The sequence below is a fragment of the Drosophila kikkawai genome, chromosome X, assembly GCF_030179895.1.
Source record: "Drosophila kikkawai strain 14028-0561.14 chromosome X, DkikHiC1v2, whole genome shotgun sequence".
Taxonomy (NCBI): domain Eukaryota; kingdom Metazoa; phylum Arthropoda; class Insecta; order Diptera; family Drosophilidae; genus Drosophila; species Drosophila kikkawai.
The window spans coordinates 31,964,406-31,983,092 of NC_091733.1; the positions used below are offsets into that span (position 1 = coordinate 31,964,406).

Genomic DNA, 18,687 nt, shown 5'->3' on the forward strand with positions numbered 1-18,687 from the left:
AAATCGCGATATTTTTATTGAATTTCAAAGCATGTAGTGTTGCCAGACAGAGGTTGTAGTATCAGATGTGGTTTGAATACAAGGTGTGGCTTTTTTAGGGAGTATTTCAATTTGTAGGGGAGGGCCAAATTTTGATCAAACACTGGTCACACTGCTAACTGTCGAAGGGTGTTTGGAAATGTTCGATATTTGCGTAAAATTCTGAGAGCTGAATGAAAATAGCCATGCTGTAGGCGTTTATTGTGCGTTATCGAGCAGCGACCTGGCCAGCGCGTGAAAAAGTGCAAACCACAGGCAGTTGTTGCCCCATCAGCGTTTCAATTCACTCCTTTCTGGGGGCAGAGCTGCAGAGTTTTGCAGGAGAGATGTTGTGTCTATACCACGGAGCAACTGTGTGTGTGTATCGGCCATGGCAGTGTGTGCGCGTGTGAGTGCCAGTGTGGGTGTTGTATGTGCCAGTGTGTGTGTGTGATGGCACACTGAAAGAATCAATAAAGGATGTGCTGCGGATTGCTGAGCGAAAAAAAGGACGAAAAACGTCACGTCGCGCAGAGTGCAGGTGCAGAGTGCAGTTAACTTGGCTCGCCTAACGGTACACCACAATCGCAATCGCAATCACAATCACATCGAGAGATATAAACAAATAAACTTTTGTGAACGAACAAACAATTTTGAGACTCGTTTCCGAGCAGAACGCAGCATTTGGGTAACTTCCTTCCGAGGGATTCGGAATCACAAGGACTTGTCTTGGCCACCACTACTGCGGACTACGTGGACTGTGGACTAACGAAATCGACACCATGATGAGGTTCTGCCTGATAATGACGATGCTGACGTCGATTGCATGTAAGTAATAAATAAATAAAGAAAACAAAGGGAGTATCTGAGGAGTGGGGACGGGGGGAAGCAGAGGCAGTAGGCCGAGGCGGAGGCGGAGGAGGAGTGGGAGTAGGTGCTGGTGCTGCTGGCCCACGGGGCACAAGTTATTAATAAAAAGCAGCCGCTGGGGAGGAGCAGGCAAAGGAGGCACTCCTCCTCTACCCACCACAGCCGGCAAAAAAAAGTAGTTACAGAGCAAACCTTTGGCTTGGAAAACATTTCATTGACCAAATTTCAACAGAAATGGTAACAACAATTGTTAGGGGAATTTCTTTACTACATTTACATTTTATTTAAGTTAAGAGACAGTTTCTCCATCTGCTGGTATATATTTATATTTTACAATATGTAATTTATAGTGCCAGTTAGAAAAGGACCTGATTAAGTTAATAGTAGAAGCTGGTTTTAACCGGACATTAATTAAGGACCAGTTTCTCTAAGTAGAGCTTAAATTAAAATGTAAAAAATATTAAATTAAATCGATAATCTTGACAGTTGGAAAACATATTAAAAGTTAAGAAGCCAAGTTAACCCTTAAAGGACATTAGGAAAATGGCTCTAATATAATCAAAATTGGATTTATAAAACATATAAAAAATATATATACATATATCTATGGTTATATATTCTTTTTGTCGATTTTATAGCAAAAGTTAGGCCTAATTGAACACTTAAAAATATACCGAAATTAATAAAATTTCTGTTGAGTTATTTGAATTTCCTCTATGATAAAGCTTATTATTACATAGAAAATTGTATTACTATACGTCAATTTAAATTTCTCCTTAATATTCTATTTAAACTACGAAAATTATAGATTTTCCCTGATTTCCCTAATTTAGAAATAACGAAACGAAGATATATATATTCCCATTTTAGATATAGGCAGAGAATCTTTATGTCCAGAAATTTTATTTATAATTAAATTTATATTGTAAATCAAAGATAAATCCTATACATTTTTGGAAAGACAACTCCCAGAGGTTCTAAGGATTCCCCAGATTTTAAATAATAAAAGAATAGTTATTTAAATGTAATTTACAAATTCGAAAACGAAGATATTCTCATCTTAGATACAGCCAAAGTCACTTTATATCCAGGAATTTTATTTATAATTTAATTTTATTAATAGAACATAAATCCTACATACTTAAAAAAAAAAATTCCAAAGGATGAAAAGATTTTTCCTAATTTTAAGAGAATAAAAATAACGTACATATTTTATATATAAATAAAATTATTTAAAAATCTAGGACATTTTCCCATAGTCACTTTATGCCCAGGAATTTTATTTACATTTTAATTTATATTTTAAACTAATGAAAAAACCTACAAACTTCCGAAAGTAACACCTCCGTAAGGTTTCAACGATTTTCTCTTATTTTTAAGAATAAAAGTATGGGTTTAAAAAAACAATTTAAAATCTAAGACATTTTTCCAAAACCAATTTACCTATAATTTAAATTTAATTAATTTATAATTTAATGTATTTTATTCATAATTTAATTTATATTCAAGATTAAAAATAAATCTTTAAAAAATCTTAAAAAACTTCATAAAAAAACATCTCCCTTTAATAATAATCCAAATTTACAAAATAAAACCTTTTATTAATCCAAAACTCTTGCTCTAATCCCCGCCAGACTCCGTGGAGGTGCACTTCGAGGCCCCGGACAGTGGTTTCTTCTTGAAGCACGCTCGCCAACCACCTGTCACGCCGGAGATAGCCAACGTGCAAACGACCTCGTCGGCGGTGCCGCCTCTGCGGCAGCGCTCTTCCTATGACTCGGTTTTATCCCTGGACCGCTTCACCGTAGTGGAGACCACGCAGCCGGTGTCGATACGCGCCAGCTACGGACCCTTCTCCACCAAGCAGACGGTGCCGGCCCGCTACATTGTGCCGGACACGATGGACAGCCAGGCGGGCGGCGGCGACTACATGAGCGTGAGTAATCTCATCCAGGACATCCGCGAGAGACTCTTTCTCATCCCATTTATTTCCTTACCTTGCAGAACAACACCGCCACGCTGCTGGAGCTGCAGCAGCCGAACATGCATCTGGACATCTCGGCGCATCTGGTTCGGCCTAGCGTCTCGCAGGATGCACCTGTGCTCCGCGTGCTCTTCCATGCGGGCGCCGATCCAGGCGGCCATTTGCAGCGCCAGAAGGTGTGTGTGCTCCTACACGTGGCCATGGGCTCGGAGCAGCCGCTAAAGGGTCGCTGCATGCCCGAGGGCGAGGATGGTGTGTGCGTGGCCGAGGTGGTGGTCCCGCTGGGCTGGTGGCCAGCATTGCCGGCCCCGAGCCAAGATGGTGGCAGCCAGGCGCCGCCCAAGGTGCCGCAACGTTACGCCCAGGTGTCGTACAGTGTGTTCGAGCCTCCGCTTAGGAATCCCGAGCAATGCGAGCCCAAGGTGCAGATCCAGCCGCTGACCACGTTCGCCCAGGTGCCGCTGCTGGCGGCCAAGACTCCTTACCGCATGCTGCGCGCCGATGATGCCGTTACCTTCCTGCTGCCCCAGCATCCACTGTATCCGCTCTCCCGGCTGCACGTGCCCGTCTTTCTGCACCAGTATCCGGACCAGCGGGTGGCCGCCTTTACGGTGCGAGCCCGCGTCAAGGCGGGACTACGCATACTGGGCGCCACCGCCTCCACGGATCTCTGGACCGTCTCCGTGGAGAAGGAGAATCCGAAGCATACCACCGCCCGGGTGACAGCGTTCCGCAAGGAGCCCGAATCCAGTGTGGAGTCGGGACAATCCGGCGGAAATTATACGGCCGAGGTGTTTGAGGTCTTCTCCTGGCTCCTGGAGGTGGCCGAGGACACCAACGATATTGTGGATGGCGGCAAGATTGTGTGGTCCGTCACACATGTTTATGACACGCCCAAGGACAAGGATTCGGGCGAACTGGTGACCAGCGATGATACCAAGAAGCGACTCATCGCCAAGCTGGAGATCAACAAGGATGACATTCAGGCGGTGCTGCCGATGGCCAAGATCTGGGAGGTGATGAACACGGCGGTGCTAACTGGACGCCAAGTGGCCCAGGCCATGAAGGTGTTCATCGTCTCGCAGGCGGGCAAGGTGGCCGATGTCACGCTCCAGAGCTCCTGTCACGCCGAGGACGAGAGCGTCATCAAGGTGCGTTTTCCAGGGGATTTGATGAGGAATAATTGGTTTAATGACGGAACTCCTTTCAGGTTTCCTCCTCCTGCAGCTCGGTCTATGTGGATGGCTCTGAGCAGCGGGGCTCATCGAATGCCTCGGTTATCGTCAAGTATGGCACCTACGTGGGCGTGGCCAAGTTCATTGTCTGGATGCCGGAGTTCCCCCTGGAAGTCTACATATCCGATTTCAGGCTCTCGCAGATCAAGGGCTGGAAGGTGACGGATGACAATCACTATCTGTGAGTTGAAACTTTGATTTTATATCCTCTTTTTAAGTTAGAAGCTTAAAAAGCAATGAAGGAGCCATTTCCGACCTTAGAAATCATATATATTCTTGATCAGCATTAAAAAACGAATTTTTCTAGTCATGTTTGCAGGAGAAACATTTTTTTTAACTTTTTCACAATTTTTTAAGGGGTTAGTTACATCGTTAAAATTTGTAAAAATCGACAAAAAATTTGAATTTGAATTTAGTATGCAGATTTGTTAAGCGTATTAAAACTAACATAACACCGCTTTCCGATTTGAATTTAAAGCTTTTTTGGCAGAGTTATGATATTTTTTAGATTTTTGATTTGTCCCAAAAAATGTGTATCCCATTAAAAAAAAAAAAATGTAATGGGATACATTTTTAAAATCGACAACAAAGTTAGGCGTTAAATTAAGTATGCAGATTTGTTAAGCTAATAACAACTAGCATTACGCCGCTTTCCGATTTGAAATGAACGCTTTTTTGAGGGAGTTATAATTTTTTTAGATTTTGAGATGTCCCAAAAAAATGTTTATTTACTTTTTCATAATTTTATAAGGGGTCATTACATCCTTAAAAATTTAAATATTTAGGCTTAAGACTTGAGGATATTGAGTTGGTGACAATTCCCACTCATCTTCCCTTTCCCTCTCTCGCCCTTCTCGCAGCCACAACAAGCAGTCGCGGCGGAGGAAGAAGAGATCGTACGTGTGGGGCCAGCAGCATGGCACCAACTACTACAACAACCTGGGCGCCGACAAGACGGTGTGCCGGGCACGTTACCAGCAGAGTCCCGTCGAGGTCTATGCCAAGTTCTTGGCCGTGGACCAGAATTCTGGACGCACGAGCTACTTTATCTCGCGACGAACCGGCCTAAGGGTCACTGATCTCGTGCAGCCGCTGCTCCGGGTGGCCGATCCCAAGATAGCCTCGCTCAAGGGACGCATCCTTCAGGGCAAGTCCATGGGACGCACAGACGTTCAGGTTTTGTCGCCAATCACGGGTCGTGTCATTGGCACCAAGGAAATCCGTGTGGGCAGCGACAAGGTGAACCTGTCCAAGCTCATTGTGCGCGTCATTTCTGGTCTTCAGCTGACCATCAGTCCGGACAACACGATAGAGAATGGCTATCTGGCGGAGACCTCGGTGACGCACAAGCTGACGGCCCAGTACCAGGAGGGATTGCTAGACATTGATTTGGAGTTTACCGATGGCTCCAAGACGCCGCTGCGGTAAGTGGTGTATATTTTTGTTATTTTCAAAGTTTTAAGATTGTGTTTTGCAGTGACATTGCCGTGGAGGACTATTTCCTGCTGGTGGAGAGCCTGGACACCGAGGTGGTGGCCTTTGCCCCCATGCTGGCCTCGCATCATCCCCGTGTGATTGCCGTGGGCGAGGGCAATGGCAATCTGTTGCGCGTGACCCTCCTCCTCTCCGAGGAGTGTCGCCAGCGACGCGGCACTCTGAGCAGCAGCACCAAGCAAAATAAATCGAATCCAGCGCCGCTGGCCAGCGCCTTGGCCTCCATTGAGGTGGATTTCAACAATGTGGATATTGTGAGCAAGCAGGAGGCCATCCAAAACGATGGCACGGTGGGCAGGGAGCGCAAGAACTATCGCCAGATGAGCGATCTGGCTGATATTATAGTTGGTATACCGCTGCGCGACTCTAGTCAGCAGTATGAACCCACTGTTCAGGCTCGCCAGCATCGGGGCAACATCCAGGCGGTGCACAAGAATCATCATGTGAAGGGTCCCGCAGGCACTGGCACCATGTCCTCCATGGAGCTGGGCATGTACGTCCTGCTAACCGCCTTCTGCTTTGCCATCATTGTCTTTGTCATCTCGTGCGTGGTCTATGCCTCCAAGTTCCGGCCAGCCATGATTGAGTCGGGCTTGGATCCCCTGTCGGCGGGCAAGGGGGGTAATGGTTCAGGCGGAGCAGGCGGCGGCGGTTTCAGGGATGTGCGCCTCAAGGAGTCCACAACGAATGTGCACGATTGGGTCTGGCTGGGACGCTCCACCATTGACAGGCAGTCGATGGTCACAGAGTCCAATACGCATTTGAATGCAAGGGGTGAGTGTGAATTTAAAAATTATATTTTATTTATTATTTTATTGTATTTTTTTTGTTGTATTTTTTCAAGACTCCCGCATGCGCATCACCAGCAATCCCATTGTCAACTACGATAACGGGCGAAGGGTTAGCTCCTTTGACCAGCAGCCCAAGCTGCAGACGCACATTGTGCCGGCCTCCAATCTGAACAAGCAGCATGCCGATCAGTGAGTATTGAGCCTGGATTTTGGGTTCCCCAAAGAAAGGATTCCCTTGCTAATGCTTTAATTCTTCATTAGCTATTTGGCCAACGAGCGCAAGGACAATGCCTTGGACTACAAGCCACCAGTGCCGCCGCATAGGAATGTGGGGGCCCGGGCCTGTCTGCCGGTACAGCCCATACCTGTTCCGGCTCCGGGTTCTGGTTCTACCAGTTCCTTAAAGGTATATATTTAAACAAAACTGTGACTCGTTTTGCATTGAAATTGAAATGAAAATTCATCTTTAAGGATGCCCCCATCAAGCGTCATAGTCAGCTCTACAAACGTGAGCCCATCCAGGCCAGTGGCAGCGATGCCAATGCCAATCCACAGCAGCAACAACCACTGGAACGTCCCCATAACCCTGCCCATCTGCTTCCTCACCCACATCCTCCCCATCCGCAGCATCAGCGCAGCCATAGCCATAGCCACAATTTCAGTCAGGAGCCCATCATCAAGGCGGCGCACAACAAGATCAAGCAGCAGCAACAACAGCAGCAGCAGCAGCAACACGAGGAACTGCACAATGCCGAGAAGCTGGTGGAGTACACGAATCCCCACCAGAAGAACGCCTTTCAGTTTGATTCGTTGACACCAAAAAGAGTGACCAAAGCATCGGCCGCCTCCTCGCCCAAAGCCAAGGGTAAGTGAGCCTTCAGCTAGATTTCCCCCCTTTCGTCAGCCTGCCTAAACCCAACATTCTCCCCGCAGAGAACCACAGCATGGTGAGCAGCACTGGTGATGCGGCCAACTCGAATGCCACCGATGAGATTATGAGGCTGCCGCCAGCGAGCGCCGTCAGCCAAGAGCCCACCACTAAATCGTCGCGTGTAAAGCGAGCCACTGTGGTGGGCAATCCCATGTTCTCGGCCACGGTGGATGAGTCTGTGGCGCCCGGAGAGCGTCTTGGACTGGATGATCTAGACATGGACTATGAGCAAATCATGCATTATTTTGACAACCTAAAGGTGAGTGGTTTTGTTTTAGATTTTGTTATTAGATTCAAGAATTCCTCATTGCTTTCTTAGGAGTCAAATGCCTGAGTACAGGAGATCATTGCTAAAATTCGCGAGATATTGTCCACGTTCCATCAGCGTTATCAGACGGTTGCCACACCACTGACCACGCCCACGCGCAAGCAGATGCAGCTGCTCGATGAGCTGGTGGCGGGAGTGACAGCAGCAGCTGGAATAACCAACAAAACCAGTAATCAAATATCAGATGGAGCAGCAGTAGAAGCTGAAAAGGAAGCTAAAGCGGAAGCGGAAGCCGAAGCCTTTGATGCCTACGATGGAGCCTTGGATATCGAAAGCAGGCAATTTTAAGCCCAGATCTAAAACGCAATTCTAGCAATACCCAAAACCTTACTCTTAAACCCCCCCCCCCCCAAGGACATACCAAAACGTAAGAGAACGTAAGAGAACGATCTTTTCTTAAACCGGAAACGGAAGCAAGCATATTATAGGAAACGAAGCCAGTCCCAGTCCCAGTCGCAGGAAGGAAGTAAGACATATTTATTGCTAGGCTAAGTTCATATTTAAAGCATACACCTTATATGTAACGTGGTGTGTATCTCGAGGAGCGCGTGCCTGACACACAACAAACTCGAAATCGCTGGGCAAAATACACACACAAAAACACATACATACATACAAAGCATATGTAGTATATATATATAACTGTGTAACTGTATCTTGTATCTGCCTAAGTACTATATATGGTGTAGTTAAGGGTCAGAGCCATCAAAAGCATAGCTTAAGCCAGACATTTTTCCATTTTCACTTTGCTTCTAAACACGCGCATCTCTAGGTAATTGCCAAGTCCAAGTCCACCAGGTCCTTCCGTCTGATTCTCCACGTTTTGTCCAACTTTCAGGTCCTTCTCAATGTTGCATATCCAAAGAGAGTAGAGAAAAAGAGAGAGAGTGAAGTCGAAGTCGAAGTCGAAGCTAAAGTCGAAGTTAAAGTCGAATTAGAAAGAGAGCGGAGACAGCCTTTGAGAGGGATTTGCTAGTGGAGAGAGAGAAAGAGAGAGAGAGAGTTTCCAAAATGTGCCGGGCACCGCTCCCAAAAGTCGCTAGAACTTAAAAACTGAATAATATACATTGATATATACAAGAATATATAAATATATATATATTTATGATTATATAAAGCGCGCTAAACTCGAAAAAAAAAACAGAAATTAAATGCTGCATTATCTAAACATAAAAAAAAAAACATGAACAGAAAACGTATAAGTTGGTAATGAAGCCTAAAACCTAATACCAATCATAAATCATAAATCATAAATCATAAATCGTAAAGCTAAAACTAAAACTAGAAAAAACACACAGACACACACACACAACAAATGATATATAGACGCTTATGAGCTTTATTTGATCGATTGCATTGAAAGAAAGCCAAGGAAAGGGTATAGAAAACACAAGAGAAAGTATGGGGGAAATGTTTAACCAAATATTATATGATATTACCGAGCGATCCAAGCTTTATATGACAAATTTACCATATTTATAGCATTCGAGCATATTTATTACGATTATTATAAACCTTGTATTATGATTATTATGATTATTATTATTACCATTATTATTATTATTATGAATATTGTATTTATTGCCAGCGCGAAGAGGAACAAACACAAGCACACCAAAACACACACAACCCATAACTATAAAGATATATGTATGCATATCCATTCACCTTTTGTGCAACTCGTTCCCCCTCAAGCTCTTATACGGATACAGATAGTTATCATACTCTTCATTCCATTAGCAAATCATACTGATAAGAAATACTAGACCCAAACCCTATATGTCTTCTTTCGTTTTCTAAGCCTGTTTTCTACATCTACATGCATATATCTATATATATATACTTTTAGTATAAGCGACTCTCATCCTTAGTTTATATTTTAGAGGCCATCTAAGTATTATGTTCGTCTCTCCCCCCACCTTTGTTGAGCCGTGTGTCATTGTTTCATAATCATATGTTGTAAATTGTTCCGTCCAAAAAAAACAAAAACAAAAAAGGGAAGAAAGAAGGTAAACACAGCTGAAAAGAAACACAAAAAGCAAAGAATTGTAAAACGAAATTAAGCAATCTATATTTGATTTTTGTAAAATGCTTAAAAAAAACAAAAACAAAAAAACAAAGCTAAACTAAATTTGTAATTCTACAAGTCCTTGTACTGTACATAACGTGTTAGGGTGTGTGTGCAGTGCGTTTCTTAGCTATAAGGCAGTTGGCTCGTTGAATCCCTCTTAAAGCTCCCACAATTTTTCAGCATCTTATAAAAGCCTTTTTAAAAATATTTATATATACATAAATCATACATACTAAAATATGAGAAACAGTTATAGAGAATCAAAAGTTCCATTAGTAGATAATATTTTCTACGGCCTAAATGATAGCTTTGTCACTTTGTTCCGGCCTTATAGCTAGGACACGCACTGTACATATTATATATAAAAAATATATATATATATATTAATATATTTGTATTAATATTAATATATATATATTTTTAACTTAAACTTGAGTTGCTCTTTCTACCAATCTAAGGACTGCAAACACACGCTCTCACATCAGACACATCACCAACTTAAGGTAATATCATTAGCCTATAATACTAGCTTGAATTGTTTATAACCTTTTTTTTTTGTTAATTTTTTTTTATATATTTTTTTCTGCCCCAGAAACATATCCTTTTATCCTAAAAACACACACACAATTCTCAGTCGAGCTGCACTGCCATTATTGGTGAAAGTGAGATTTAGGCCTATTGAAGCTTCCAGCATTTACCAGTGCCATATACAATGTAAACTTTATACAAATTTACCTACACACACCACACCACACCACACACACACACCACTTCACATGCCCAGTCTGGGCATCGAGCTTAGCACAAGCCTTCTTCTTCCAAGCTTGCTTGTTAGAGGGAAAACTTAGAAGAGAAAAAGCAAAAGCAGAAGCAGAAACAAAAGCAAAAGCAAAAACAGAAGCAAAAGCAGAAGCAGAAAACAGCCTCCCTCCAGAATGTAGAATTAGCTGATCAAAATACTAGATGTATAGCTATACGAAATATCAAAGATGTCCCGCTAATTTGTTATTTAATTTTGATTTATCACAAAAACTTGAATGATTCTAAAGGATATGCAAAGTCTAGATAATATCCCTTTTCTAAAAACTAGATCTTATCTTTATAAAACCCAAAGAAAAGCGATTGGATCGGTTCTCGTACATATGTGTTTCGACGATTCCAATGCAAAGACTTCTTTTGTATAATCTTTTTTAACCAAACTATATTTATACCTATTTGCGGACATTATATTATATTATTAATATTGTTTAGGGCAAAATTTACAATGTTCTCTAGTCAGTTCAAAGCGTTTTTTATTCGTTTTGTCACCCACCCACCCACAGTACACACACACACTCATACACCCACACTGATAGTTTTATATATATATATATATAAATATATAGTCAAGGCAAGCTTTTACCGCCCCCTGCCCACGCCCCTTCTAATCCTAAGCTGTATGTATATGTATATGTAATATCAAAAAAGAAAAAAACGCAAAAAAAAAAATGCACACAAAATATGAAAATTAAAAAGAAAACACATGAAACTTTGGATTTACTTTTTTTTTGTCGATCCCATTCAACGATTTTTATAGTTATAATATTACCTATTAACGATAAACGATTAACGCCGGCTAAGTGTAATGCGATAACAAGAGATAAAAGTACGAAAGAAATATAACCGAAAGCTATAAAGGGGACACTCGGATTCTTTCCCACTATATATTATGAATCGAGAAGATCACAAAAGTTGTTTATGCTGCTTTTTTGCAAAATGAGAAATGAGAAATGAGAAGACGGTAAACTAATGATGGAAATTAGGCTATACTTAAATATACATACAAATTAAATGCATATAAATATATATATATATATAAATATATGTGTGTGTACGAGAGCTAAATTCGCTTGGTAAAGAAACAAAGAAAACCTAAATACCATAAACAATCCAAAAACTAATTACGCTAAGTGAAAACAAAAAAGAGAAAGATAGAGTGCGAGAAGCAAAGAAAGTACTATACGAATATGTAATGTTTTTGCCATGTAAGTTCTATGAATGTCCCACCTGCCTGATCCCGCTTCGAAGATAATGCCTAAATATATAGTTCCCCCCAAGAGACACCCCGCTGATTTGCACCGCTCTCCCCCCAAAAAAGAAACAAAAAGAAACCTTCAAGCGATAAACAAAGAAAACGATAGACGATGATTAGCAAATAAGCGATTTATCGATCGATCCGCCGCATAATTGTTAACATTTGTATCATCGGTTATTAAACGTAGTTGTTGTGTATGTATGTATGTAAGTATGTAAATGTGTGCTTACCCCCCCCCAAGATAATGATAACGATAAAGATAACGATTAACGATTAAAGCAGTGTAACAGTGTAACGGTAAAGGGTCAAAGGTAACGATAGATGCAAAGAAATTAATACTCAATTCTTGTTGTTATTAGCAGCGCATGTCTTTTAAGAGCTAGTGATATATGATTTATACCATCCCGATATCCAGATGGATATCCTCCCCAGGTTTTTTAAGCAAGCAAAAAGAGAAGAGACACACACACACACACACACATACAACACACACGAACAAAATCAGAGTGATCTCCACGAAATGCTTATATTACTATATACAGCCATATTTAAACAGCATATAAAGATTATACAACAACAAAAAATATATATCGATCATTACCAATTTGTATAAGATTTTCGAGCAAGGGAACCGAATCCCCCTCCCCCCCCCAAGCCGTATAGAAACGAATGATAGAGGGAGAGAGAACACACTTTTGCTTGCTCCTCAGTTAAAGCTGATCCTTCCGATCGATTAGTACCTTGTTTCCTTATATTAATAACAATTTCACCAACAATTACAACAACAACAAAGCAAGTCACCAAAATGAAACGAAATGAAAGCAAACGAAAAGCAGCGGAATGAATCGAATCGAAAATGAAAATGAAAATGAAAATGAAATTAAAGTTGCCATGTAAAACACCTTAGTAGATTATTATCATTATGATTATGAATTATTATTATGAATATTATTATGATTATTATTATAATATTATTAAGCGAACAACACCTTTTTGTTTCAACGAAAGAAGGCAAACAAAAAAAAGCAAAACAAAGAAGCAAACAAAAATATTATAAATATTCAAAAATGAAAACTGACAAAAATTAATTTAAATAAAATAATTTATTAATAAACCACATATTATGAAATGACATAAACTAAAAAAAGGAAATACTTGATTATTAAAGGGATTTTTGGGAAGTATTTTGTTTTTTTTTTATTACCAATCATAATTTAACGAAGAAAATACTAATACCAAGTATAAATACATTTTTGGCCGAGTTATGATATTTTTAATATAAAAAATCAGATTTTATAATACAAAATAATATTTTTTTAAGTGAAGAAGTCATTTCCGACCCCATAAACCATATATATTCTTGATCAGCATTAAAATACAAATCGTTTAAGCTATTAACCTCATAAAAACTAACATAACACCGCTTTCCGAATGCAAATTAAGGCATTTTTGGCCGAGTTATGATATTTTTTATATAAAAGGTGAAGGAATAATTTCCGACCCCATAAACCATATATATTCTTGATCAGCATTAAAATACGAATCGTTTAAGCCATGTTTGGAGGAAATCAAATTTTGAGCCATTTTTGCGAAATGTGATAAGGGGTTACATCATTAAAATTCTCAATTTTTGACCAAAATTTTTTTTTCCAACTAAGTATGCAGATTTGTTAACCTCATAAAAACTAACACAGAACAGTTTTTCGATTTAAAATTAATGCATTTTTGGCTTAGTTATGATATATTTTAATTGTTACCTGTAAGGGTATACAAACTTTGGCTGGCCAAAGTTAGCTTTCTTTCTTGTTTTTTAATTTATTTAATGGGTGAAAAGCACCAAGTTCATTAACAAATTTGGCGATATTTTCTTCAAACACATATACATAGTAGGTATCAGAATGACCTAAACGCCCAGCTGACTGGCAGATTCTACTTTTAAGCGGGGTCAGTTTGCCCGTTTCCGGGGCACAGCTTGAAGGTTTGTGCTCCAATCTGGGGTTATGGCCACCCTTGGACCACTTTGGGCTCCTTTTGCCGCCAGCTGAGGCTGGAGCCCCATTAGCGATCACCTATATAGCGTTATATAATTCGCATGTGCCACCATTTTTGGGGGGGACAGCCGTGTTCTTGAATTTTACGCAACAGTTGGCGCCGCCGCCGCCGCAGCATGATCTTGACGAGATCAACCCAGTGGCGATGGCGTCAACCTGCCCGACCCGACCCGAACCGACCACCAGAACCCAACGGAACCCATGCGATGCCATGAGTCGCCCACTCCACCGGGAGAGGATCAATAACAAACAATAATGTGTCGTCGTCTAATTGTACGAACCAACTTCCAATTTGAGAGACATCCGACATGATCGCATAACCCGTGCCCCCACAGTGGGGGGTATATAAGTAGGGTTTATGCCATCAAAAGATGAATTTATATTAAAAAATGTATTAAATCATATTAAAGTATATTTAAAATATATAAAATAATTTTAAAATTTTTTAAAGTATATTTAAAAATATAATCAAATTTATTAAAGTATATAATAACATATTTTGAAGTATATTTAAATATAATAATCAATTTTAAAGTATATTTAAATATATTAAAAATATAATAAAATATATTAAAGTATATTAAAATATAATATAATAATATAATATAATAATATAATAAAATAAAATATAAAATATAAATAGTTATACACTGCGTATGCTTAATATTATAAGAAATAGCTATGCGTATTGCGTATACGTTTAGTTGGACAGACAAGTTCTATGCCATTATTTCATTTTAACCAATTTAAAAATAAAATAATTAAACCACTAAAAACTTCAAATAAATCTAAAATTTTAATTACATCTCCTCAATTCGCTTCCTATATTCAAGTTTACTCCTTAATTTAAATAAAATTCCCCACACTTAAAGCTCGTATCATATTTCATTGCCCTCGTCTGTGCACCTATGTGTGGGACTTTCATTTCGCTGGTTTGGTCTGCCCAAACCTAGAAGCCAAAGATGCGATGCGAACCGGGCCCAGTGGAGCATATAAAAGCATTTGGCAGACGCTGCGACATTTCAGTTGCTTCCAAATTATCGCCCAAAACGCTGCCGAAGTTGCAGCTTGTTGCGAATACCGTCCCAAAAAAACCAACAAATTCTCCTATTTTTTTTCCGTGACTCTTTTTCTCTGTGTGCGTGTAAATCAAGCGAGGATACCTCTCTACCATGTCTTTCCTGGGCAACACATCGGACCTGGAGTGCGAAAAGAACGAGTTCCCGAGGCCCCGGGCCACGGGCATCGTCACCAAGGTGGCCGCGCACAAGCTCTCCTCGGAGCCCAAGTGGGCCGATAAGCGGGAGGATGACTCGGACTCGGAGGTCTCGTCGCCGGATAACTTTCTGACCAAAGGTTTAGCCATAGATTTGGTTACTCTGGGCTTTTTAGTGCTGCTAACTTTGTCATATGAGCAAGATCTTCTCGAAATCATCTAGGAAGTACTAAAAAAAACATTGATTTTATTTTTAAAACTTTAATAACTCTTTGAGGCATAAGTTTCCATCATTTTCTTATAGTTTCCTCTTTAAAATTAATCCCAGAAATTGTTGGCAGCACTACTAGCTCCCATAATCCATCATCTATCCGCTTGTAGTGCATGATGATCTAAAGCTAATCCCCCGTAAGACTAACCCTGATGTAGCCTAACCCAAGCCTCGTGTGTACTACTTGCAGGCGCCTTCCTACTGACCCCCTCCTACGAGCTGTCCATGGAGCGGGCCGCCCTCATCTGCGAGAAGATGAGCTTCAAGGGATGCTTCAGCTTGACCAAAACCGCTACAGGCATTCTGTTTAAATTCTCACACCCAGATGACTATCAGGCGGTGTTCAAGAAGGGCTTCCACAAGGTCACCGGGGCGCGTTTCTATCGCAAGGTGAGCCTACAACATATACTCTCGACTATGTACAGTGATGGGTGGGGGCCACCAGGGGAGCAAGATCAATAGAATAAGACATAGTCCTGCTTGGAACCCCTACCCATCACTGGCCGCCCCCGCCGCCATCCATCTACCACTAGTTTTCAGCCGCACCTTCGCACCACCACATCATCCCAGTTCCAAACATCTGAAGACTAACCCTTGGACAAGTGAAAAATGCAATCTTTATTTCCCCCATTTTGCAGCAAACATTTTCGCGCAGCGTGAGTATCCGTAACCATGTATCCTGGGGCATTGGGACTGCGCTAAGTCCTAGCCCAGTCCCAGTGCCCACGTTAGACCCAGTTACCCACATCCACATCCATCGAACGACTCCTAGCTTAGACTAATTACCTAATGCGCAGCCACCACCACCACCACCACCAACAACGCCTCCACTCTCCGTTCTCCTTTCTCCTTCCGTTTCGATCTTTCACAGATCGCCATACCGTGCCGGCCGCGCAAGACCTTCACGCTGTACGTGCTGGATGTGCCGGAGGATCTGCCCGTGGAGGATATCCGACATGCCATGTACAAGTTCGACTCGGTGGTGGAGGTGGTGCGACTGCATATTTATTCGAGCCTAGCCAGCAATGCCGCCGCCGCCTCCGCCGCCTCGGTCGGTGCCAGCACCGGTTCAGGGGTTGACAAGGTCGAAGGTGAGCAGATCCAGCTGCTCCATACGCCGACGCAGACGCTGCGCAGGGCGGCGCTACGAAGTAAAGTACCCTCCAAATTGGTAACATTGAAAACATATTGAAATTGTCCCAAAATGTACTTTTTTTTGTGATTCTTAGTCCTTTAGAGACCCTTGAAGTCCTTATCAAACCTTTCAATTTAACGAATACTCTTTAAACTGATTTAAAGTCTCTTAAAAAGTATCTAAAAGTCCCTTAAAGTCAATTTAAGTCCCTAAAAAGTCTCTTAAGGTCCCTTTAATTGTGTTAAAGTCTATTAAAAATGACCTGGAAGTATTTTAAAGTACCTTTAAGTACCTTTTCAAACCCTAAAAAAATGCCTTAAAATCTCTTTAAGTCTCTTTGAAAATTGCCTTTAAAAATTCGCTTTAAAACTTACCTTAAAGTACTTTAAAAAGAATCTTGAAGTCTTTTAAAATCATAGAAATTTCCTTAAACTCTCTGAAAGTCCCTTTAAAGTTCCTTAAAAATCCCTTTAAGTCCCCCAACTATATCCCTAAGAAAAGGAATATTTATAGCCTGAAATAGTAAACTTCTCTGGTTAAATTCCCCTCCAGAACATGACCCAAAATGTTCCCCCAACCAAGCTTTACCCCAAATCCCTTACTTGCTTCCCTCTGACAGGCACCTCCAAGAGCGTGGGCTCCGTGGTGGGCGATGCCATCGAGAAGGCCGAGCGTCCGGAGCGCAGGGAACTGCCACCGGCCGTTATCCGGATTACACTGGCCTCCATGGACGAGTACAATGTGCTGCTCCAGAACGGACTCAACTTCTACGATGCCACGTTCTTTCCCACTGACGCCAACATCTCGCTGAAGGGTGCCAAGATTGACTACAAGCGCAGGTAAAGATTCCAACTCCCCCACTCCCGGCTCCAGTGAGTAAACCCAATCGCTTTCCAGAATGCTCGATGGCTCGATACCCGGACGGGTGCGGGAGCTGCTGCCCGTGTTCGATGCGGCTGGCTTCTGCAAGCTGCCGCCGCCCACCAGCAAGCTAATTAAGCCGCCGAGGTCATAGATCCGCTCCAGACTTGATGCCATGCCATGCGACGATGATGACGATGACGACGACGACGACGACGACGACAACGCGTTCCGGCCAGGTAGACATGCCCAGATGCGATGTCCGGGCCCCCTTCCACCCCGCCTCCTGACGACCACCCGCGAGTTCTACCCATTTAATCCACTCTACTTCGCCGTATACGTAATTCCTATACGTATACGTAATGGTGTTTTCCGTTCTCCGATGCCAGCGATCCGATAATAATTCCCCTTTTGGCTACCATCTTTCCCATCTCTCTGTCTGTCTGTCTGCGAACTCTTCAAACTTTTCGTATATTTTTTTTTATCTATCGCTAGTTTTATTATTAAAGGCCCATTTACGGCATATAGCGTCTAATTTGTTTGATTGTCTAACAATGAGAAAATAAAAAAAGCAAAAACACAGAAAAGAAATAATAAAAACGAAATAAGAAAAACACTTTTCAATGGCAAACGGAAATGAAGCGACTCAATGATGTGTGTGCTGTGTGCTGTGTGTGTATCTGCTTATAGGTCGGTGCCCATATTTGGTCTAATGGCGATCGAAGCGGCAACATCCTGCTCTAATTTTGGCTAGAAATTTTAAATTATTTCTTAAACTGATAAAGCAGAGACACGAGACGATTGGGATGCGAGTGGGAAAGCTAAGAAATGATTAATGTTGATCAGAGTCAAGGTAGATCAGTCGTTAAGCCAAGTTAACTTCAGCATCTGTTGTGGCAACTCCCTAAAAATACAAAAAATATATATGCAGACTTACTTTCTCTTTCTTTCTTTGAAAATCTTGGTTTAAATTATATTTATATAAATATAAATAAATATAAATTTATAATAAATATAGAAATAAAAATATAAATAAATATATAAAAAATGTATAACAAAATATATAAATAAATATTATACATAATTATAAGCCAGACAGGGTTCTAGCCAAGTTTATTTATGCATTGATTCCTTGATCCCTTGCGATTTAATCATTTGATTTGGATTCCATTTAAACATTTTAAAATCGATTAAAACAATTATATATCATAGTTCATGCGCCTTGCTGATGATTCTGTTCGCCTGGTAATCAGAAACGAAGAAACGATGAGTTTATTACATTTGTGTGGCCAGCCCTAATTTTGATAAACAACAACAACAATGACAGGCAAAATGTATGCCCGATTCCCCCCCTAAA

The 18,687-nt window shown here is 41.3% G+C and overlaps 2 protein-coding genes across 5 annotated transcripts; both read left to right on the forward strand.

The window, feature by feature from the left end:
- The first annotated feature begins 157 nt into the window (after window positions 1-157).
- Window positions 158-8,534, forward strand: dtn (transmembrane protein 132C dtn). The gene is made up of 11 exons (XM_017161625.3): window positions 158-846; window positions 2,523-2,824; window positions 2,893-4,023; window positions 4,083-4,288; window positions 4,968-5,531; window positions 5,585-6,375; window positions 6,446-6,581; window positions 6,654-6,798; window positions 6,864-7,257; window positions 7,326-7,582; window positions 7,643-8,534. The coding sequence occupies exons 1-11, from the start codon at window positions 801-803 to the stop codon at window positions 7,655-7,657; spliced, it is 3,987 nt and encodes a 1,328-aa protein (XP_017017114.1). The 5' UTR covers window positions 158-800; the 3' UTR covers window positions 7,658-8,534.
- LOC108070964 (uncharacterized) lies at window positions 8,028-17,902 on the forward strand. 4 transcript variants are annotated; one of them, XM_017161634.3, is made up of 7 exons: window positions 8,028-8,117; window positions 15,002-15,203; window positions 15,525-15,724; window positions 15,973-15,990; window positions 16,206-16,485; window positions 17,089-17,308; window positions 17,367-17,902. In XM_017161634.3, the coding sequence occupies exons 2-7, from the start codon at window positions 15,020-15,022 to the stop codon at window positions 17,482-17,484; spliced, it is 1,020 nt and encodes a 339-aa protein (XP_017017123.1). In that variant the 5' UTR covers window positions 8,028-8,117; window positions 15,002-15,019; the 3' UTR covers window positions 17,485-17,902. The 4 variants fall into 4 exon arrangements, with proteins under 4 accessions (XP_017017123.1, XP_017017136.1, XP_017017128.1 ...); XM_017161647.3 differs by lacking the exon at window positions 8,028-8,117 and having other exon boundaries at window positions 14,805-15,203; window positions 16,206-16,425; window positions 17,367-17,900; XM_017161639.3 differs by lacking the exons at window positions 8,028-8,117; window positions 15,973-15,990 and having other exon boundaries at window positions 14,807-15,203; window positions 17,367-17,898.
- Window positions 17,903-18,687: the final 785 nt, after the last annotated feature.